The sequence below is a fragment of the Oncorhynchus nerka genome, linkage group LG10 (assembly GCF_034236695.1).
Source record: "Oncorhynchus nerka isolate Pitt River linkage group LG10, Oner_Uvic_2.0, whole genome shotgun sequence".
Taxonomy (NCBI): domain Eukaryota; kingdom Metazoa; phylum Chordata; class Actinopteri; order Salmoniformes; family Salmonidae; genus Oncorhynchus; species Oncorhynchus nerka.
In genome coordinates, this window is record NC_088405.1 from 95,537,055 (window position 1) to 95,560,992 (window position 23,938).

Genomic DNA, 23,938 nt, shown 5'->3' on the forward strand with positions numbered 1-23,938 from the left:
GATTTGCAACTCAAACGCGCGACGTGAAGCAAGCGAATGTCCTTGGGTTCGTGTGTGTGTGCCATTCTCCCTTAAGCGCCATTTCATTCCATTTTGTAAACATTCTCTAGGCCTACATGTGGACGAGATCAAATGGACCGTTTACACCAGGAAATCGTTCTCTTGACAGACTCCGCAACAACAACACAAATAACTCTTAAATCGCGGTCTTTGTGCACCTGGATGGCTCTGACTTTCTGACAGATGTTGCTGTGTTCATTTCTCAGGCAATTGGAGTGCATTTACGTCTCAATCTGGTCATTGCAAATTTGTATATTTTATTCTTCAGAAAGAAATGTCTTTAGCCCTTTGTAGCAGCATGATATGCATTTGTTTTAGGCCCATTGTATTATAACGTATCAATTGATCCTTTATTGCGTAGAAGTGAACTTGAGTTAGGCTACTTTATAGAAAGTAGGCCTGTTCATAGCTACAGATTGTTACACCAAAATGTGATTTATAACCAAAGATTTGTTACATCAGATAATGTGATTTTATACAAAGATTTTTTTGGTATCTATTATAGTACTGGGAGTTACAGGTTTGCCTATACAAAACGTCGCCAGAGAATTGAACCTGGTATTGGCGATACGATCTTCGTTCTCGATTCAGCCAAACATGTATCTTCTAAAATGTTTTTTTTTTGTCCAGTTACAGGTGGTGTGTTTGAAGTTAGAAAATGATCCATTATTTAAATAACAAAATATTTTCCTCCATGAAGTAATCCAACAATGTGTATGCCGCCATCTTGTATATTTCAAATATTCTCTCATTGATCAAGACAGGTGAGTGTCATCATGACATGCGGCACTTTGTGGTGGACCCACCTGTTCAGCCAATGAGAGAAGACTTGAAATCTACAAGATGGCGGCATACACATTTGTATTTATTTTAGTAACGGATAAAAATGTTTACTTTCAAACGCACCACCTGCAACTGGACACATACATTTTAGAAGATACATGTTTGGCCAAATCGAGAAGGACAATGGCATCGCCAATACCAGGTTAGTTGAGAAATCTCTGGCAACGTTTTCTATAGACTAACTTGTTACTCCCAGTAATGGGATTTAACCTACAATCTTTGGTTAAATCCCATTATGTGGTGTGTAACCATCTGTGGCTAGCCTGTACGAGGCCTGTGATGGGAAATGATATGTTTTCATGAATAATAGCCTAGTGCTGATGAATTGCCAACTTGGCATTCCCTAGGTGGTTGTAATACACTTACAACTCTCACATCATTCTTTTAAAATTAATATAATTAATATAATAAAAATGTATCGTTCACAAAAAGAGAAAACATATTGTCTCAAGATCTTGAGTGTATTGAGAAAATATGTTAATTTGGAATTTAGGCTTTTCCTCTGCAAATAATGACCTAATTAAAAATAACAAAAATAAAAATCATATTTATATTCTGGTAGTGTGACTTGATGTATTATACATTATAGAATAATACCCAATTTTCTAACACAGTATTTTATAGGCCTTTGTTTGATTGTGTTTTGATTAGTATACTTCTCACAACAACTCGATTGTGACCAAACAGACATGAATCTGTCCTGTAAAAACAGAACCTCACACGGATAGCGACACCATGTCCAGCCGAGGAGGGAAAAAGAAGGCCACCAAGATGTCCAGGTCGACGAAGGCCGGAGTCATCTTCCCCGTGGGGCGAATGCTGCGCTATATCAAGAAGGGTCTGCCCAAGTACAGGGTCGGTGTGGGTGCCCCAGTCTACATGGCCGCTGTTCTGGAGTACCTCACTGGTGAGGAAGCAAAACAAACAATATGACCGGATCTATCCCAAATTACCCCCCTTTGGGCCCTGGTCAGAAGGAGTATACTGTATAGGGAGGGGGGTGTAATTTGGGATGCATTCCAATGCTTTTGAATGTTTTTGGTGATGCCATGTTGTGAGATACTCCAGAACAATTATCTCACTAATGCAATGTTGTACGGTACAGTAGTTAACTTTTAAATCAGTCAAACTGTTCACGTTGGTGACGAGATATTTAGCTAAATTAAAGTTTGCTGCTCAACCCTACCGTGTTAGGAGATTGACTGATCAGTGAGAGGAGATGTTGAAGCCCTATTCATTTTTTTTTTGTACTAATATATATATTTTTAAACATCACGTCTGTCTGATACATCACTGTTTATTTAATGAAAATAACAACAACAACAACATGTCCCCCCCCCCCTGACACCGTGTGGTCTGCAAAGCGTATGCACTTGCATCTCAGATGGTATGTGGGCGCGCAACCTGGTGACATTTGTTGGTCTCCAGTCAGTTTGGTGTCAGTCAGCTCTGGTCCAGGGCGTCATTGTGTTACTTACATACCAGCTGGCGCACTAGCTCTTGTCCAGGGCGTTATGTTAACCACTGTTGCTTTTGTGCAGCTGGCTAGTACACACTAGCTGGCTATCTAGTACACTAGCTCGTACCTAGTTTATAATTCTAGGTGTAATTTCACCACCCGTGCTGTTGGTGGCAGTAACGCGCCATCATCTGGCACCATTCGACATCCTGTCTCGTTTTGTGTCTCGCAGCGTCTGTTGCGTGAGAAGGTATTTGCTGGAGCCAAACTCTTGGAAATCCCAGGCATTTTTTTCCCAAACAGCTCTTACAGAAAAAAGGCCATTTATAATTTTCACATTCATTGTTATTTTGACCTCATAGTGTTTAAATTCCTTTTTTAACATAAAAAAAAAAATTGAACAGGAAAATCCTGTTTTTAACTGCACTGCTCCTTAAAGATATCGATTTATTCTTAATCCCTCCTGTGGACCTGCATTCTCAGTGCCCTCACTACTCTACACTGTTCTTCCACTTCTGAAAGCAGCTTCATTCTGACTTGTCTCCAATGCTGCTGGTCTTGGGCTTATTGGTCCTCTGGCCAGTGGATGCTTTTGAGTTACATTGTCAGACCTCTGCACCAAGTCCAGCTGTATTAACTATCTCTATTCTTGTGTTCTAGCTGAAATCCTGGAGCTGGCGGGCAACGCAGCCAGGGACAATAAGAAAGGACGTGTCACACCACGACACATCCTTCTAGCCATCGCCAACGACGAGGAGCTCAATCAGGTCAGCTGTTATTCTGGTAACTTTCCCCCCCAAAAATTCCCCAGGTTTTCCAGAAATACTGGTTGGAAGATTCCTGGAATCCAGAGGGAATAAACAGGAAATCTGGGAATCCTCCGACCGGGGTTTCTGGTAAAAACCTTGGGAATTTGGGAAAAGTTACCAGCATTTTGCAACATTAGTTGAAATACATGCCCCATCTTTGTGAGGTCATCCGCTAGTTAGAGAGAGGGGAGCAAACCAATGCAGACCGCGTGATTTCACCGACTGTCTCTCTCTGCAGCTGCTGAAAGGTGTGACCATCGCAGCCGGAGGAGTCTTACCTAACATCCACCCTGAGCTGCTAGCTAAGAAGAGGGGGTCAAAGGGCAAGCTGGAGGCTGTCATCACGCCTCCTCCCGCCATCAAGAAATCCAAGATGTCTGCCTCCAAGAAATCAGCCAAAAAGGCAGCTGCAGGGAAAAGAGCCAAAGCTAAGGTATACAATATGTGAGTGTAACGAATGTGAAACGGCTAGCTTAGTTAGCGGCGCGCGCTAAATAGCGTTTCAATCGGTGACGTCACTTGGTCTGAGACCTTGAAGTAGTAGTTGCCCTTGCTCTGCAAGAGCCGCGGCTTTTGTGGAGCGATGGGTAACGATGCTTCGTGGGTGACTGTTGTTGATGTGTGCAGAGGGTCCCTGGTTCGCGCCCGGGTATGGGCGAGGGGACGGTCTATAGTTATACTGTTACATGAGGGATAAACTCAAACATTCTGTGTAGGGGTGAACGACTCCAGGATCCTGTGATTTTTATTTTATTTTTAAATAATAATAACGTTTTTGTTGTTGGAGTGGACTCTTGCTCGACTCTCAAAACAACGCTGAAACGGCTATGTACACACCACCTCATTATGGCAGAATCCTACTAGGAAGAATACTATTGCATACCAGAAAGGATGAGCGTGAAGCTTTGCATTTGCTCATCAATTTAGCCATTAAAAAGGCCTATGTTGTTTGAATATAGAAGGTGATGTGTAAGGACTAGAATATTTCGGTGATATTTCCGCTGTGCACCGCCTTGACCGATCCCGTGGGATGATGCAGCGCACTATTCTTTGCCGTGTTATAGTCCTATTGGACGGGACTAGTATTACTAGAGCCCTATTGGACGGGACTAGCATTACTAGAGCCCTATTGGGCGGGGCTAGCATTACTAGAGCCCTATTGGGCGGGGCTAGCATTACTAGAGCCCAATTAGACGGGACTAGTATTACTAGAGCCCTATTGGACGGGACTAGGATTACTAGAGCCCTATTGGACGGGACTAGGATTACTAGAGCCCTATTGGGCGGGGCTAGCATTACTAGAGCCCTATTGGGCGGGGCTAGTATTACTAGAGCCCTATTGGACGGGGCTAGGATTACTAGAGCCCTATTGGACGGGACTAGGATTACTAGAGCCCTATTGGGCGGGGCTAGCATTACTAGAGCCCTATTGGACGGGGCTAGTATTACTAGAGCCCTATTGGACGGGACTAGTATTACTAGAGCCCTATTGGACGGGACTAGTATTACTAGAGCCCTATTGGACGGGACTAGCATTACTAGAGCCCTATTGGACGGGACTAGCATTACTAGAGCCCTATTGGACGGGACTAGCATTACTAGAGCCCTATTGGACGGGACTAGCATTACTAGAGCCCTATTGGACGGGACTAGCATTACTAGAGCCCTATTGGACGGGACTAGCATTACTAGAGCCCTATTGGACGGGACTAGCATTACTAGAGCCCTATTGGACGGGACTAGTATTACTAGAGCCCTATTGGACGGGACTAGCATTACTAGAGATGGTGGTTCTGTAAATATACTGAACAAAAATATAAATGCAACAATTTAAAAGATTTTACTGAGTTAAAGTTCACATAAGGAAATCAATCAATTGAAAGGAATTCATTTGGCCCTAATCTCTGGATTTCACATGTCTGGGCGGGGGTGCAGCCATTGGTTGGGCCTGGGAGGGTGTAGGCCTACCCACTTGGGAGCCAGGCCCACTAGGGTAGGATTCTAGACTAACCTGGGCTGTCTCCTCTGTTCTAAGATCATCAGGGTCAGAGCTAGCTAGAGATCAGGAGCATCATCGCTGCTGGGTTCGGCCTCAGCTGTTTGATTTCTGATATCAACCGTGGCAGATTAGCTGGTTAGAGCTAAAATAGGCTTATAACACTAACACCTTTTACAGCTAGCTAAGAAGCTAACTTAACTTTGTAGTGGTGGGGTGGCAAGCAGCTATAACTGTTAACTTAAACCAGTAGTTAACCACTTGTTATGGAAACCCAGAGGAGTCATACCTAACCACCCGTGGCTTCACATAGCTTCACATAGCCCCCTACACACACCGCGCTCCGATTCAGTACAGATTTCGCTCCAACCTGTCACTCAATCATTCTAACTTTTTAGCTATTTTTATATAGGGACATATAACTAAAACTGAGGCTGCACAAGTTTCAACTGAGGGGCTAAGCCCCCTTTTGGCCCCTCGTAGAGCAGAGCTGTTTTATCATAAATATCCTGTGCTTTTTCATTTGGCGCACACAGACCCAGCTAGGCTACATTGTAACCCCCGAAGCGGCCATGGGGCTCAGCCAGGACTATTAATTTTGTAACTGAATGAAAACTTTTTTTTTTATTTTTTTTTAAGAAAGTGATTTGAAGTTGGGAAAATAGATGACAAAAAAATGCAGAATGGTGTTAAATGCTTGGGGAGGGAAATCATTTCACAGATGTAATCATGTAATATTAGGTATACCGATTTATTTCTCTGTACTTGCGAGTCTTGACTGACTGGTCCGTTGTGACAAAGCTCTAAAAAGAAACGGAGAAAACATTAGAATGGACCTACATGTGTATTTACCCTACTGTTATTACCAAACTAATGCCTGGATTTATTTATTTATTTCACCTTTATTTAACCAGGAATGGACTCTACCTACATGTGTATTTACCCTACTGTTATCACCAAACTAATGCCTGGATTGATTTATTTCACCTTTATTTAACCAGGTAGGCTAGTTGAGAACACCTTTATTTAACCAGGTAGGCTAGTTGAGAACACCTTTATTTAACCAGGTAGGCTAGTTGAGAACACCTTTATTTAACCAGGTAGGCTAGTTGAGAACACCTTTATTTAACCACGTAGGCTAGTTGAGAACACCTTTATTTAACCAGGTAGACCAGTTGAGAACAAGTTCTCATTTACAACTGCGACCTGGCCAAGATAAAGCATAGCAGTGTGAACAGACAACAACACAGAGTTACACATGGAGTAAACAATAAACAAGTCAATAACACAGTAGAAAAAAAAATCTATATACATTATGTGCAAAAGGCATGAGGAGGTAGGCAATAAATAGGCCATAGGAACGAATAATTACAATTTAGCACAATTTAGCAGATAAATGATCAGATGAACATGTGCAGGTAGAGATACTGGTGTGCAAAAGAGCAGAAAAGTAAATCAAATAAAAACAGTATGGGGATGAGGTAGGTAAATTGGGTGGGCTATATACCGATGGACTATGTACAGCTGCAGCGATCGGTTAGCTGCTCAGATAGCAGATGTTTAAAGTTGGTGAGGGAGATAAAAGTCTCCAACTTCAGAGATTTTTGCAATTCGTTCAAGTCGCAGGCAGCAGAGAACTGGAAGGAAAGGTGGCCAAAGGAGGTTTTGGCTTTAGGGATGATCAGTGAGATACACCTGCTGGAACGCGTGCTACGGGTGGGTGTTGCCATCGTGACCAGTGAACTGAGATAATGCGGAGCTTTACCTAGCATGGACTTGTAGATGACCTGGAGCCAGTGGGTCTGTTGACGAATATGTAGTGAGGGCCAGCCGACTAGAGCATACAGGTCGCAGTGGTGGGTGGTATAAGGTGCTTTAGTAACAAAACGGATGGCACTGTGATAAACTGCATCCAGTTTGCTGAGTAGAGTATTGGAAGCTATTTTGTAGATAACATCGCCGAAGTCGAGGATTGGTAGGATAGTCACTTTTACTAGGGTAAGTTTTGCGGCCTGAGTGAAGGAGGCTTTGTTGCGAAATAGAAAGCTGACTCTAGATTTGATTTTGGATTGGAGATGTTTGATATGAGTCTGGAAGGAGAGTTTGCAGTCCAGCCAGACACCTAGGTACTTATAGATGTCCACATATTCTAGGTCGGAACCATCCAGGGTGGTGATGCTAGTCGGGCATGCGGGTGCAGGCAGCGATCGGTTGAAAAGCATGCATTTGGTTTTACTAGCGTTTAAGAGCAGTTGGAGGCCACAGAAGGAGTGTTGTATGACATTGAAGCTCGTTTGGAGGTTAGCTAGCACAGTTTCCAAGGAAGGGCCAGAAGTATACAGAATGGTGTCGTCTGCGTAGAGGTGGATCAGGGAATCACCCTGATCAGCCCGTAGCCACGCTAGAGGCCCGGATACAGCCCGTAGCCACGCTAGAGGCCCGGATACAGCCCGTAGCCACGCTAGAGGCCCGGATACAGCCCGTAGCCACGCTAGAGGCCCGGATACAGCCCGTAGCCACGCTAGAGGCCCGGATACAGCCCGTAGCCACGCTAGAGGCCCGGATACAGCCCGTAGCCACGCTAGAGGCCCGGATACAGCCCGTAGCCACGCTAGAGGCCCGGATACAGCCCGTAGCCACGCTAGAGGCCCGGATACAGCCCGTAGCCACGCTAGAGGCCCGGATACAGCCCGTAGCCACGCTAGAGGCCCGGATACAGCCCGTGCCTTATTGCTAATATAAACAGGTTAATAAAAAATGTCATACCTTGTGGTATACAGTCTGATATACCACGGCTTTCAGACAATCTGCATTCTGGTCTCGAACCACCCGGTTTATAATATAACTCAAAGCTAAGGTATACAGTATGTTATACAGGCAAGTTGTTTCAGGTGGAGACTTTGAATGTAGACCCCATAAATGTCAACATGATAATACAATTGAGGTTCAAATTTATTATGGTTAACTCCCTTATGCAAATGTCCTAATGTCACTGAGTGTTTTGGACAGTGTTGTCTAGACCTACATAATATCACCTGATGTTTCTCATATGTCTCTCTGGCCCAGCAGAAACAGGGAGAGGTGAGCAAAGCTGCCTCGGCAGACAGCACCACGGAAGGAATACCTACGGACGGATTCACTGTCCTCTCCACCAAGAGTCTTTTCCTGGGTCAGAAGGTAGGTTCGTCCGTCACTACTACTACGTCACTTCTCATAGAGGCCTCGCAGCTTCTCCTCATTGAGATTAACAAAGGGTTACATGCATTCAGGGTGGCGTTGCTGATAGTGGATGGTGTATTGAGGGGGAAATACGACGGAATATTCATATGCGCACTCACAGGAACCAAGACATTATAGTGGAGAATATAGAGGAGATGACATCATCTTATGTACTGCTTCACTTAACACTCACAGGAACCAAGACATTATAGTGGAGAATATAGAGGAGATGACATCATCTTATGTACTGCTTTACTTAACACTCACAGGAACCAAGACATTATAGTGGAGAATATAGAGGAGATGACATCATCTTATGTACTGCTTTACTTAACACTCACAGGAACCAAGACATTATAGTGGAGAATATAGAGGAGATGACATCATCTTATGTACTGCGCTACTTAACACTCACAGGAACCAAGACATTATAGTGGAGAATATAGAGGAGATGACATCATCTTATGTACTGCTTCACTTAACACTCACAGGAACCAAGACATTATAGTGGAGAATATAGAGGAGATGACATCATCTTATGTACTGCTTCACTTAACATTGTTTTCTCATTTCCTAAACATTCCTATTTTTATAGACCATTTATTTGTTTTGTATATAGATTAATTAATTGTTCTGAAACTTTGACTATGGCAGCAAAATGTATAACAGTTTTTTTTATGGATCAACCTTTCACATAAATTTATGTTTCTCCCCGGTCAATCAGCATGAGTTTCCTGTACGGAATCCTTTATAAAGTCCTTATACCTCTTGACTTATTCCATATTTTATTGTGTTAGAGCCTGAAATTAAAAAAAAAAAAATGTATGAAATGTTTTTTTAAAAATTCACCCATCGACACACAATACCCCATAATGACAAAGTGAAGACATGTTTTTAGACAATTTTTGCAAATGTATTGAAAATGAAATACAGAAATATATTCACACTTCTGAGTCAATACATGTTGGAATCACCTTTATCAGCGCTTACAGCTGTGAGTTTTTCTGGGTAAGTCTCTTAAGAGCTTTGCACACCTGGATTGTACAATATTTGCACATTAAAATTCTGCAACTCTTGTCAAGTTAAATAAATACAAATTGGATGTTGATCATTGCTAGACAGACATTTTTAACTCTTGCCATAGATTTTCAAGCTGATTTAAGTCAAAACTTTAACTAGGCCACTCAGGAACATTCCATTTATTTTTATTTTTATTTGATTTATTTCACCTTTATTTAACCAGGTAGGCCAGTTGAGAACATGTTCTCATTTGCAACTGTGACCTGGTCAAGACAAAGCGTAGCAATTCGACACACAACAACACAGAGTTACACACGGAATAAACAAAACATACAGTCAATAATACAGTAGAACAAAAGAAAACAAAGAGTCTATATACAGTGAGTGTAAATGAGGTAAGTTAAGGAAATAAATAGGCCATGGAGGCGAAGTAATTACATTATAGCAATTAAACACTGGAATGGTAATGTGCAGTAGATGAATGTGCAGGTAGAGATACTGTGGTGCAAAGGAACAAAATAAATAAATAAATACCAGTATGGGGATGAGGTAGGTAGATAGGCTGTTTACAGATGGGCTATGTACAGGTGCAGTGATCTGTAAACTGTTCTGACAGCTGGTGCTTAAAGCTAGTGAGGGAGATGTGAGTCTCCAGCTTCAGAGATTTTTGCAATTCGTTCCAGTCATGGGCAGCAGAGAACTGGAAGGAAAGACGACCAAAGGAGGAATTGGCTTTGGGGGTGACCAGTGAGATATACCTGCTGGAGCGCGTGCTACGAGTGGGTGCTGCTATGGTGACCAGTGAGCTGAGATAAGGCGGGGCTTTACCTAGCAGAGACTTGTAGATAACCTGTAGCCATTCAATGTTGTCTTGGTAATCAACTCCAGTGTTTATTTGGTCTTGCATTTTAGGTTATTGTCCTGCTGAAAGGTGAATGTGTCTGTTGGAAAGCAGACTGAACCAGGGTTTCCTCTTGGATTTTGCCTGTGCAAAATAGCTCTTCCGTTTCTTTTTATTCTAAAATACTCCCTTGTACTTGCCGATGGCAAGCATACCCATAACATGATGCAGCCACCACCATTCTTAAAAATATGAAGAGTGGTACTCTGTGATGTGTTGGTTGGATTTTCCCCAAACATAACACATCGCAAAACCATAGCAAAGCAAAGTTGATTCCTTTGCCACATCTGTTGCAGTTTTATTTAGTGCCTTATTGCCAACAGGATGCACGTTTTGGCTTCCTTGTTTTCCCTCTGTCAATAAGGTTAGTATTGTGGTGTAACTACAAAGGTGTTGAGCCATTCTCAGTTTTCTTCTATCACAGCCATTAAACTCTGTAACTATTCTAAAGTCACCATTGGCCTCATGGTGAAATCCCTGAGCGATTTCCTTCCTCTCCGGCAACTGAGTTAGGAAGGACGCCTGTATCTTTGTGGTGACTGAGGATATTGATGCACCATCCAAAGTGTATTTAATAACCTCACCATGCTCAAAGGGATATTCAGTGTCTGCTTTTTTTTTTTTTTACCCATCTACCAATAGACCTTCTTTGCTTATTGACTCGATACATTTAATCTTTCAATTTATGTTTTTTATATTTATTTGTAAACATTTCTAAAAACATGAATCCACTTTGATATTATGGGGTATTTTGTGTGATGTGAAATATCAATGTAATTCATTTTAAATTCAGGCTGTAACACAACAATATGTGGAAGAAGTGATACTTTCTCAAGCCATTTGTAGAAGGATATCCTTCCAGTGTCGACTGTTAGACCAGTTACACCCCTCGAATCCCATGGGTTACGCTCCAAATGGCAACTTAGGGCACCCTATTGCCCAAAGAGAGGGCACCCCATTGCCCAAAGAGAGGGCACCCTATTGCCTCTACAGTGCATTATTTTTGACCAGGGCACATAGATTTGTGGTCAAATGTAGTGCACTATATAGGGACTAGGGTGCCACTTAAGACACATCATGGTTACTGCTACATGATTGGCTACTGCTACAGCTACATGATTGGCTACTGCTACATGATTGGTTACTGCTACATGATTGGTTACTGCTACATGATTGGTTACTGCTACATGATTGGCTACTGCTACATGATTGGCTACTGCTACATGATTGGCTACTTCTACATGATTGGCTACTGCTACATGATTGGTTACTGCTACATGATTGGTTACTGCTACATGATTGGTTACTGCTACATGATTGGTTACTGCTACATGATTGGCTACTGCTACATGATTGGTTACTGCTACATGATTGGTTACTGCTACATGATTGGCTACTGCTACATGATTGGTTACTGCTACATGATTGGTTACTGCTACATGATTGGCTACTGCTACATGATTGGTTACTGCTACATTATTGACTACTGCTACATGATTGGCTACTGCTACATGATTGGTTACTGCTACATGATTGGCTACTGCTACATGATTGGCTACTGCTACATGATTGGCTACTGCTACATGATTGGCTACTGCTACATGATTGGCTACTGCTACATGATTGGTTACTGCTACATGATTGGTTACTGTGTATCTGGAAAGAGTTCCGCTCCTCGCTGCTGCTCCCCTGCAATGAAGACAATCGAGTGCTTTATTTTCTTTGTTCACTTGCTGATGTCACCTCGTACTTTGGCCTCGCAAACATACGCTAATAAACTAAACTAACCAGTTTATCTACTGTAGAGTGGGTGCTGCCATAGCTGGCAGCTAGGATGGTGTGAGTGAGAAGGTGTTTGTGGTTCATCAGGCTCAACGTCTATTTGCTCGTTGAGACTATTTTGGCAGTGAAGTGCCCCTTGTTGAAAGAAAGTTTGGAAAACGTCATTAGTCGATGTCTGTTTTTTAAAATTTTTATATCTGTCCAATGATTTTTATGCCCAATTCTATAAAACATTTACATTTACATTTAAGTCATTTAGCAGACGCTCTTATCCAGAGCGACTTACAAATTGGTGCGTTCACCTTATGACATCCAGTGGAACTGCCACTTTACAATAGTGCATCTAAATCTTTTAAGGGGGGTGAGAAGGATTACTTTATCCTATCCTAGGTATTCCTTAAAGAGGTGGGGTTTCAGGTGTCTCCGGAAGGTGGTGATTGACTCCGCTGTCCTGGCGTCGTGAGGGAGTTTGTTCCACCATTGGGGGGCCAGAGCAGCGAACAGTTTTGACTGGGCTGAGCGGGAACTGTACTTCCTCAGTGGTAGGGAGGCGAGCAGGCCAGAGGTGGATGAACGCAGTGCCCTTGTTTGGGTGTAGGGCCTGATCAGAGCCTGGAGGTACTGAGGTGCCGTTCCCCTCACAGCTCCGTAGGCAAGCACCATGGTCTTGTAGCGGATGCGAGCTTCAACTGGAAGCCAGTGGAGAGAGCGGAGGAGCGGGGTGACGTGAGAGAACTTGGGAAGGTTGAACACCAGACGGGCTGCGGCGTTCTGGATGAGCTGTAGGGGTTTAATGGCACAGGCAGGGAGCCCAGCCAACAGCGAGTTGCAGTAATCCAGACGGGAGATGACAAGTGCCTGGATTAGGACCTGCGCCGCTTCCTGTGTGAGGCAGGGTCGTACTCTGCGGATGTTGTAGAGCATGAACCTACAGGAACGGGCCACCGCCTTGATGTTATTTGAGAACGACAGGGTGTTGTCCAGGATCACGCCAAGGTTCTTAGCGCTCTGGGAGGAGGACACAATGGAGTTGTCAACCGTGATGGCGAGATCATGGAACGGGCAGTCCTTCCCCGGGAGGAAGAGCAGCTCCGTCTTGCCGTGGTTCAGCTTGAGGTGATGATCCGTCATCCACACTGATATGTCTGCCAGACATGCAGAGATGCGATTCGCCACCTGGTCGTCAGAAGGGGGAAAGGAGAAGATTAATTGTGTGTCGTCTGCATAGCAATGATAGGAGAGACCATGTGAGGTTATGACAGAGCCAAGTGACTTGGTGTATAGCGAGAATAGGAGAGGGCCTAGAACAGAGCCCTGGGGGACACCAGTGGTGAGAGCACGTGGTGAGGAGACAGATTCTCGCCACGCCACCTGGTAGGAGCGACCTGTGAGGTAGGACGCAATCCAAGCGTGGGCCGCGCCGGAGATGCCCAACTCAGAGAGGGTGGAGAGGAGGATCTGATGGTTCACAGTATCGAAGGCAGCCGATAGGTCTAGAAGGATGAGAGCAGAGGAGAGAGAGTTAGCTTTAGCAGTGCGGAGCGCCTCCGTGATACAGAGAAGAGCAGTCTCAGTTGAATGACTAGTCTTGAAGACAAGACGCGAGATTTCATCTGGAGAGAGAGGGGAGAAAGAGGTCAGAGCACAGGGTAGGGCAGTGTGAGCAGAACCAGCGGTGTCGTTTGACTTAGCAAACGAGGATCGGATGTCGTCGACCTTCTTTTCAAAATGGTTGACGAAGTCATCTGCAGAGAGGGAGGAGGGGGAAGGGGGAGGAGGATTCAGGAGGGAGGAGAAGGTGGCAAAGAGCTTCCTAGGGTTAGAGGCAGATGCTTGGAATTTAGAGTGGTAGAAAGTGGCTTTAGCAGCAGAGACAGAAGAGGAAAATGTAGAGAGGAGGGAGTGAAAGGATGCCAGGTCCGCAGGGAGGCGAGTTTTCCTCCATTTCCGCTCGGCTGCCCGGAGCCCTGTTCTGTGAGCTCGCAATGAGTCGTCGAGCCACGGAGCGGGAGGGGAGGACCGAGCCGGCCTGGAGGATAGGGGACATAGAGAGTCAAAGGATGCAGAAAGGGAGGAGAGGAGGGTTGAGGAGGCAGAATCAGGAGATAGGTTGGAGAAGGTTTGAGCAGAGGGAAGAGATGATAGGATGGAAGAGGAGAGAGTAGCGGGGGAGAGAGAGCGAAGGTTGGGACGGCGCGATACCATCCGAGTAGGGGCAGTGTGGGAAGTGTTGGATGAGAGCGAGAGGGAAAAGGATACAAGGTAGTGGTCGGAGACTTGGAGGGGAGTTGCAATGAGGTTAGTGGAAGAACAGCATCTAGTAAAGATGAGGTCGAGCGTATTGCCTGCCTTGTGAGTAGGGGGGAAGGTGAGAGGGTGAGGTCAAAAGAGGAGAGGAGTGGAAAGAAGGAGGCAGAGAGGAATGAGTCAAAGGTAGAGGTGGGGAGGTTAAAGTCGCCCAGAACTGTGAGAGGTGAGTCGTCCTCAGGAAAGGAGCTTATCAAGGCATCAAGCTCATTGATGAACTCTCCGAGGGAACCTGGAGGGCGATAAATGATAAGGATGTTAAGCTTGAAAGGGCTGGTAACTGTGACAGCATGGAATTCAAAGGAGGCGATAGACAGATGGGTAAGGGGAGAAAGAGAGAATGACCACTTGGGAGAGATGAGGATCCCGGTGCCACCACCCCGCTGACCAGAAGCTCTCGGGTGTGCGAGAACACGTGGGCGGACGAAGAGAGAGCAGTAGGAGTAGCAGTGTTATCTGTGGTGATCCATGTTTCCGTCAGTGCCAAGAAGTCGAGGGACTGGAGGGAGGCATAGGCTGAGATGAACTCTGCCTTGTTGGCCGCAGATCGGCAGTTCCAGAGGCTACCGGAGACCTGGAACTCCACGTGGGTCGTGCGCGCTGGGACCACCAGATTAGGGTGGCCGCGGCCACGCGGTGTGGAGCGTTTGTATGGTCTGTGCAGAGAGGAGAGAACAGGGATAGACAGACACATAGTTGACAGGCTACAGAAGAGGCTACGCTAATGCAAAGGAGATTGGAATGACAAGTGGACTACACGTCTTGAATGTTCAGAAAGTTAAGCTTACGTAGCAAGAATCTTATTGACTAAAATGATTAAAATGATACAGTACTGCTGAAGTAGGCTAGCTGGCAGTGGCTGCGTTGTTGACACTACACTAATCAAGTCGTTCCGTTGGGTGTGATAGTTTCGACAGTGCTGCTATTCGGGGGCTAGCTGGCTAGCTAGCAGTGTTGATTACGTTGCGTTAAAAGAACGACAATAGCTGGCTAGCTAACCTAGAAAATCGCTCTAGACTACACAATTATCTTTGATACAAAGATGGCTATGTAGCTAGCTATGTAGCTAGCTACGATCAAACAAATCAAACCGTTGTACTGTAATGAAATGAAATGAAAATGTGATACTACCTGTGGAGCGAAGCGGAATGCGACCGGGTTGTTGAGTGAGGAAGTTCAATTCAGTGGACGTTGGCTAGCTGTTGGCTAGCTAGCAGTGTCTCCTACGTTAAGGACGACAAATAGCTGGCTAGCTAACCTCGGTAAATTAAGATAATCACTCTAAGACTACAAACTCTAAACTACACAATTATCTTGGATACGAAGACAGCAAAGACAACTATGTAGCTAGCTAACACTACACTAATCAGGTCATTCAGTTGAGTGTAATAGTTTTTAGTGCTGCTATTCGATAGACGGTGGACGTTAGCTAGCTGGCTAGCTGGCTAGCTGCTGGGCAGATAGCAGTGTAGACTGCGTTAAGACGACGAAATACGATAATTACGCAATTATCTTTGATACAAAGACGGCTATGTAGCTAGCTAAGAAGAAATGGCTAAGATTAGACAAATCAAACCGTTGTACTATAGTGAAATGTAAAACATTTATGACCTTTTTTTAAAAAATATATATGTTTTAGTTAGATTTTATGGAAAGAAACCTACATTAAATCAATGGAATTCAAGTAATTTGAAGTATGTGGTTGGCAATTAGATGTTCTACTGTTAGGGGTAGCGCAGTTGATGAAGGAGCAAAGATTGCTGCATTTTGTTGAAAGGAAAATGTAATAATGAATGCCATTAACCTAATTTACCATTCACTGGTGGTGGGTCCTTCTGAATGAAAGCAGACTTTATCCATTCAGATTTACAGTTGAAATCGGAAGTTTACATACACTTAGGTTGGAGTCATTAAAACCCGTTTTTCAACCACCCCACAAATTTCTTGTTAACAAACTATAGTTTTGGCAAGTCGGTTAGGACATTTACTTTTGTGCGTGAGACAAGTAATTTTTCCAACAATTGTTTACAGACAGATTATTTCACTTATAAATCACTGTATCACAATTCCAGTGGGTCAGAAGTTTACATACACCAAGTTGACTGTACCTTTTAAACAGCTTATAAAATTCCAGAAAATTATGTCATGGCTTTAGAAGCTTCTGATAGGCTAATTGATATCATTTGAGTCAATTGGAGGTGTACCTGTGGATGTATTTCAAGGCCTAACTTCAAACTCAGTGCCTCTTTGCTTGACATCATGGGAAAAACAAAAGAAATAAGCCAAGACCTCAGAAAACAATTTGTAGACCTCCACAAGTCTGGTTCATCCTTGAGAGCAATTTCCAAATGCCTGAAGGTACCACGTTGATCTGTACAAACAATAGTACGCAAGTATAAACACCATGGGCCCACGCAGCCGTCATACCGCTCAGGAAGTAGACACGTTCTGTCTCCTAGAGATGAACGTACTTTGGTGCGAAAAGTGCAAATCAATCCCAGAACAACAGCAAAGGACCTTGTGAAGATGCTGGAGGAAACACAGTAAAACGAGTCCTATATCTATGTAACCTGAATGGCCACTCAGCAAGGAAGAAGCCACTGCTCCAAAACCGCCATAAAAAAGCCAGACTACGGTTTGCAACTGCACATGGGGACAAGGATGGTACTTTTTGGAGAAATGTCCTCTGGTCTGATGAAACAAAAATAGACGGTTTGGCCATAATGACCATCGTTATATTTAAAGGAAAAGGGGTGTTCTTTGGTTTTCAAGCCTCCCATCTCAACCGTGAAGCACTGGGGTGGCAGCATCATGTTAGGGGGGGGGGGGGGGGGTGCTTTGCTGAAGGAGGGACTGGTGCACTTCACAAAATAGATGGCATTATGATGAAGTAAAATTATCTGGATATATTGAAGAAACATCTCAAGACATCAGACAGGAATTTAAAGCTTGGTCGCAAATGGGTCTTCCAAATGGACAATGACCCCAAGCATACTTCCAAAGTTGTGGCAAAATGGCTTAAGGACAACAAAGTTAAGGTATTGGAGTGGCCATCACAAAGCCCTGACCTCAATCCTATAGTACATTTGTGGGCAGAACTGAAAAAGCATTTGCTAGCAAGGAGGCCTACAAAACTGACTCAGTTACACCAGCTCTGTCTGGAGGAATGGGCTGCAATTCACCCAATTTATTGTGGGAAGCTTGTGGAAGGCTACCCAAAACGTTCGACCCAAATTAAACAATTTAAAGGCAATGCTACCAAATACTAATTGAGTGTATGGAAACTTCTGGCCCACTGGGAATGTGATGAAATAAATAAAAGCTGAAATAAATCATTCTCTCTACTATTATTCTGACATTTCACATTCTTAAAATAAAATGGTGACCTAAGACGGGATGACTTTTAAAACGATTAAATGTCAGGAATTGTGAAAAACTGAGTTTAAATGTATTTGGCTAAGGTGTATGTCAACTTCCTACTTCAACTGTCTGTACAAGTCATCTCACTTTGATCGTTTCCTGGCTCTGTGTTTTCAGACACCATGGTTTTGGGAAGAGACTTGACTAGAAGTCTGCGTCCCTACATACTATTGGCCTATATTTTATTGCCTTTCCTCCTTACTTCGTTTGCACACACTGTATACAGATTTTTCTATTGTGTTATTGACTGTACGTTTTGTTTATCCCACATGTAACTCTGTGTTAGTTTGTGTCGCACTGCTTTGCTTTATCTTGGTCAGGTCGCAGTTGTAAATGAGAACTTGTTCTCAACTGGCCTACCTGGTTAAATAAAGGTGAAATAATCAAATTAAAAAGTGTGCTTTGGGGTACAGGGTGTCATTTAGGACGAAGGCCATTTAGTTTATGTACTGTATTCGCTGCCTCCTTCCTTCTTTAAAAAAAAAAAATATATATATAGTTTTTTTCACAGTCACAGTAGAAGTGAATCCGCACGTATTCATTCATGCATATCAAGTCATTTTCTGGGCTATTGTAAACATTTTGAATGAGTTTATCTACTCTCTGATGGTGTCATTCTGGTTTGGGATTGTTTTTGACCGAAACAGTTTGTTCTATCCTCCTCTGCTTTCTAAATTCTTTCTAAATGTACCTCGCTGCCAGTTGCCTAAAATCTGAAACACCTGGCTCAATACTCAGTAATCGGAATGTTTTTCTAGAAGCTCATATCTTCTTTCTTTCTTTTTTTAAAATCTTTTTTTCAGTTACAGTGTTTCAAACTAACAGGTTAACAGGTTAACTGTTCTTTACTGTGACGTTTGCTTTCTGAATCCTGCACTCTTCTAAATTCTACTTGTACCAAATCAGTCCCGCACTAAGGTGTGGTTTGAGCACTAAGGTGTGGTTTTGATCGATCTAACGGCTTTGCTCCCCCCCTCCCTGCTTGCTGGTGGCATGCTCTCCCCCCCCAGCTAAACCTGGTTCACAGTGAGGTCAGTAACTTGGCTGGCTTTGACGTGGAGGGGGTCATCAACCCCACCAATGCAGACATTGACCTTAAAGATGATCTAGGTGAGCTCCCTTTCACTCTGCGGTTTGAAAGATCCTTGAATGCTGAACTTAAATGGGACACCATCCCCCAAATTGACTAGTTTATTAGAAACAAATGTTTTTTTTTTTTAATTAATACACACACATTGGATCTCAGCCTTATTCCCTCAGATGAAATTCTAGGATTTTGTCAAATCTCTGCAGAGCAGTTGTCACCCCCCCGTCCCCCCTCCCTGCCTGTCATGGATGTTATTGTTGTTGGTCTGTCTCTCTGGATTGGTCAGTCAGTCAGTCTCCTGTGTTCCTGAAATAAGTAAATAAGGAGCACAGCACTCTCACCTCCTCTCCGTTCTTTCTCCCCGATCCCCTTTATGTTTTATTGTTCTTCATCCTCTCCCCCCTTCCCCTCTCACTGTGTTTTTACCTCCAATGTTGATTGCCTGTTGTCATTGTTTGTAGTTGCAAGTTGTGCAAGCCGACATTTCCACCATTGACAGCGAGGCTGTTGTTCACCCGACCAATTCCACCCTCTACACTGGTGGTGAAGTAGGTAATATAGAACCCTCCCTCATCACCATGGGTACAACGTGTTACCGTGCCGACACCTGTAGCAAAGTATCCCATAATGCATCTTCTTCTTCCTCCTCTTAGACAAATTTGTTCTCGGGGTGGAATTCTAACTTTCTAGATGTAATTCAGACTTTTTTCTGTTTTTTTTTTAATCGTTGCATTGACCAATAAGAGATTGACGTCAACGCGTGAGAGATGGTCTGTTTTATGTATTTGGATCTGAGGTTAGGTTGCCTAGCCATACTTATGTTTATGAAAGTAAAACTCTTATTGAACCACCAATTACTGTGTAACTAATAACTTTTTTCTTTTTTAAATTAAAAAAAAAAATTATGTTGAGAAGTTGGAAGAACATGCACCAATGCTTTGTGTTTTGGTAACCTCTAAAAGGCCTTAATTCCTCTTTGTTTTCTGTTTTTAAAAAAAACTATATTTTCTTACATCTGCTTGTATTTCCCTATTTCTTTTATGTGGATGTTGTTTTTTTGTTACCACTCTGACATTAAACTTCCTCTCCTCTCTGACTATCTGCCTGCATCACTACCCTGTGACTACCCTCTGACTGATCAGAAGGGAATTGATGCTAAATCTGAAATTTAACACCTAGAAAGTGTCAAACAAAAAAAATTCACCATCTGATCAAGTGAAAAGGAAAAGTCTACTACATTAGAATGCTCTTTAATAACCAGTAGTAATATTGAGTTGCTTTATACACTGAGAGTACAAAACCATTAAGAACAACTTCCTATTTTAATTTGAACTTTTATTTAACGAGGCAAGTCAGTTAAGAACAAATTCTTATTTTCAATGACTGCCTGGGAACAGTGGGTTAACTGCCTTGTTCAGGGGCAGAACGACAGATTTGCACCTTGTCAGCTCGGGGGTTTGAACTTGCAACCTTCCGGTTACTAGTCCAACGCTCTAACCACTAGGCTACCCTGTCACCCCAAGTTGCACCCTCCCTTTTGCCCTCATTAGGGAATGGACTACAAGGTCCACAGGGATGCTAGGCCCACGTTGACTCCAATGCTTCCCACACTTGTGTGTCAAGGTGGTGGACCATTCTTGATTACCCAACAGCGTTGCAGTTCTTGACACACACATACATATATATATATAGGTGTGCCTGGAACTCACTACCAGTACCCCTGTTCAAAGGCACTTCAATATATTTTGTCTTGCCCCGTTTAACTCTCTGAACGGCACACATACACAATCCATGAATCGATTGTCTCAAGGCTTAAAAATGATTATTTAACCCGTCTCTTCCACTTCATCTACACTGATTTTTGAATTCGATTTGAACAATAAAGGATCATGGCTTCCACCTGGCTTCACTCGGTCAGTCTGTCATGGAAAGAACCAGCTGTTCTTAATGTTTTGTCCACTCAGCTACATGGGAACTGTGGTGTACAGTGGGGCAAAGAGATTCAGAGAGGTCAAATGAAAGAACTGTCTTGCCTCTCTCACACAGCTCTCACTCAGCTCAGAACCAGATGCATGTCTGCTGTCTGTCCGCTTGTCCGTCCCTCTCCCTCAGTCTGTCTGTCTGTCTGTCTGTCTGCACTCACCCCAACAACAACAACAACAGGAGGACACTAAAGACCCCAGACTGTTTCCCTACAGGTGGTGCTCTGGAGAAGAAGGGAGGGGAGGAGTTTGTGGACGCCATGTTGGAGTTACGGAAGAAGAACGGTCCCCTGGAAGTGGCTGGAGGTAGGGAGAAACCAATACCAGTCCCCTGGAGGTAGGGAGAAACCAATACCAGTCCCCTGGAGGTAGAGAGAAACCAATACCAGTCCCCTGGAGGTAGGGAGAAACCAATACCAGTCCCCTGGAGGTAGGGAGAAACCAATACCAGTCCCCTGGAGGTAGGGAGAAACCAATACCAGTCCCCTGGAGGTAGGGAGAAACCAATACCAGTCCCCTGGAGGTGGTTGGAGGTAGGGAGAAAGCAATACCAGTCCCCTGGAGGTAGGGAGAAAGCAATACCAGTCCCCTAGAGGTAGGGAGAAACCAATACCAGTCCCCTAGAGGTAGGGAGAAACCAATACCAGTCCCCTAGAGGTAGGGAGAAACCAATACCAGTCCCCATAGAGGTAGGGAGAAAGCAATACCAGTCCCCTGGAGGTAGGGAGAAACCAATACCAGTCCCCTGGAGGTAGGGAGAAACCAATACCAGTCCCCTGGAGGTAGGGAGAAAGCAATACCAGTCCCCTGGAGGTAGGGAGAAAGCAATACCAGTCCCCTGGAGGTAGGGAGAAAGCAATACCAGTCCCCTGGAGGTAGGGAGAAAGCAATACCAGTCCCCTGGAGGTAGGGAGAAAGCAATACCAGTCCCCTGGAGGTAGGGAGAAAGCAATACCAGTCCCCTAGAGGTAGGGAGAAACCAATACCAGTCCCCTGGAGGTAGGGAGAAACCAATACCAGTCCCCTGGAGGTAGGGAGAAACCAATACCAGTCCCCTGGAGGTAGGGAGAAACCAATACCAGTCCCCTGGAGGTAGGGAGAAAGCAATACCAGTCCCCTGGAGGTAGGGAGAAAGCAATACCAGTCCCCTGGAGGTAGGGAGAAAGCAATACCAGTCCCCTGGAGGTAGGGAGAAAGCAATACCAGTCCCCTAGAGGTAGGGAGAAACCAATACCAGTCCCCTGGAGGTGGTTGGAGGTAGGAGACCAGTACCCTGGAGGTAGGGAGAAAGCAATACCAGTCCCCTAGAGGTAGGGAGAAAGCAATACCAGTCCCCTAGAGGGGAGAAAGCAATACCAGTCCCCTAGAGGTAGGGAGAAAGCAATACCAGTACCCTGGAGGTAGGGAGAAAGCAATACCAGTCCCCTGGAGGTAGGAGAAAGCAATACCAGTCCCCTGGAGGTAGGGAGAAAGCAATACCAGTCCCCTGGAGGTAGGGAGAAAGCAATACCAGTCCCCTGGAGGTAGGGAGAAAGTCCCCTGGAGGTAGGGAGAAAGCAATACCAGTCCCCTGGAGGTAGGGAGAAACCAATACCAGTCCCCTGGAGGTAGGGAGAAAGCAATACCAGTCCCCTGGAGGTAGGGAGAAAGCAATACCAGTCCCCTGGAGGTAGGGAGAAAGCAATACCAGTCCCCTGGAGGTAGGGAGAAAGCAATACCAGTCCCCTGGAGGTAGGGAGAAAGCAATACCAGTCCCCTGGAGGTAGGGAGAAAGCAATACCAGTCCCCTAGAGGTAGGGAGAAACCAATACCAGTCCCCTGGAGGTGGTTGGAGGTAGGGAGAAAGCAATACCAGTACCCTGGAGGTAGGGAGAAAGCAATACCAGTCCCCTAGAGGTAGGGAGAAAGCAATACCAGTCCCCTAGAGGTAGGGAGAAAGCAATACCAGTCCCCTAGAGGTAGGGAGAAAGCAATACCAGTCCCCTAGAGGTAGGGAGAAAGCAATACCAGTACCCTGGAGGTAGGGAGAAAGCAATACCAGTCCCCTGGAGGTAGGGAGAAAGCAATACCAGTCCCCTGGAGGTAGGGAGAAAGCAATACCAGTCCCCTGGAGGTAGGGAGAAAGCAATACCAGTCCCCTGGAGGTAGGGAGAAAGCAATACCAGTCCCCTGGAGGTAGGGAGAGCAATACCAGTCCCCTGGAGGTAGGGAGAAACCAATACCAGTCCCCTGGAGGTAGGGAGAAAGCAATACCAGTCCCCTGGAGGTAGGGAGAAAGCAATACCAGTCCCCTGGAGGTAGGGAGAAAGCAATACCAGTCCCCTGGAGGTAGGGAGAAAGCAATACCAGTCCCCTGGAGGTAGGGAGAAAGCAATACCAGTCCCCTGGAGGTAGGGAGAAACCAATACCAGTCCCCTGGAGGTAGGGAGAAACCAATACCAGTCCCCTGGAGGTAGGGAGAAACCAATACTAGTCCCCTGGAGGTTTTTATTTAACTAGGCAAGTCAGTTAAGAACAAATTATTATTTACAATGACGGCCTAGGAACAGTGGGTTAACTGCCTTGTTCAGGGGCAGAACGACAGATTTGTACCTTGTCAGCTCAGGGATTCGATCTAGCAACCCAACGCTCTAACCACTAGGCTACCTGCCGCCTCTACACTCTAACCACTAGGCTACCTGCCGCCTCTACACTCTAACCACTAGGCTACCTGCCTCCTCTACACTCTAACCACTAGGCTACCTACCGCCCCTACACTCTAACCACTAGGCTACCTACCGCCCCTACACTCTAATCACTAGACTACCTACCGCCTCTACACTCTAACCACTAGGCTACCTGCCGCCTCTACACTCTAACCACTAGGCTACCCTGCCACCTCTACACTCTAACCACTAGGCTACCTGCCACCTCTACACTCTAACCACTAGGCTACCTGCCACCTCTACACTCTAACCACCTAGGCTACCTGCCACCTCTACACTCTAACCACTAGGCTACCCTGCCGCCTCTACACTCTAACCACTAGGCTACCTGCCGCCCCTACACTCTAA

General features: G+C 44.7%; 1 protein-coding gene across 10 annotated transcripts in view; it reads left to right on the plus strand.

The window, feature by feature from the left end:
• The window catches only part of LOC115136247 (core histone macro-H2A.1), a 29,821-nt gene that overhangs the window by 348 nt on the left and 5,535 nt on the right, over positions 1 to 23,938 (plus strand). Inside the window, exons 2-9 of one of the 10 annotated variants that reach the window (XR_003864587.2) lie at positions 821 to 1,045; positions 1,616 to 1,810; positions 3,023 to 3,129; positions 3,410 to 3,604; positions 8,234 to 8,344; positions 18,827 to 18,926; positions 19,365 to 19,451; positions 21,102 to 21,189. Coding sequence is in view for 8 of the 10 variants with exons in the window: in XM_065023974.1 (XP_064880046.1) it covers positions 904 to 1,045; positions 1,616 to 1,810; positions 3,023 to 3,129; positions 3,410 to 3,604; positions 8,234 to 8,344; positions 18,827 to 18,926; positions 21,102 to 21,191 (940 nt within the window). In the remaining 2 variants the exon portion in view is untranslated. Of the gene's footprint in view, positions 297 to 820; positions 1,046 to 1,615; positions 1,811 to 3,022; positions 3,130 to 3,409; positions 3,605 to 8,233; positions 8,345 to 18,826; positions 18,927 to 19,364; positions 19,456 to 21,101; positions 21,192 to 23,938 lie in introns of those variants that run through there. The other 9 variants (XR_003864586.2, XM_065023980.1, XM_065023974.1 and 6 more) reach the window with 9 other exon arrangements.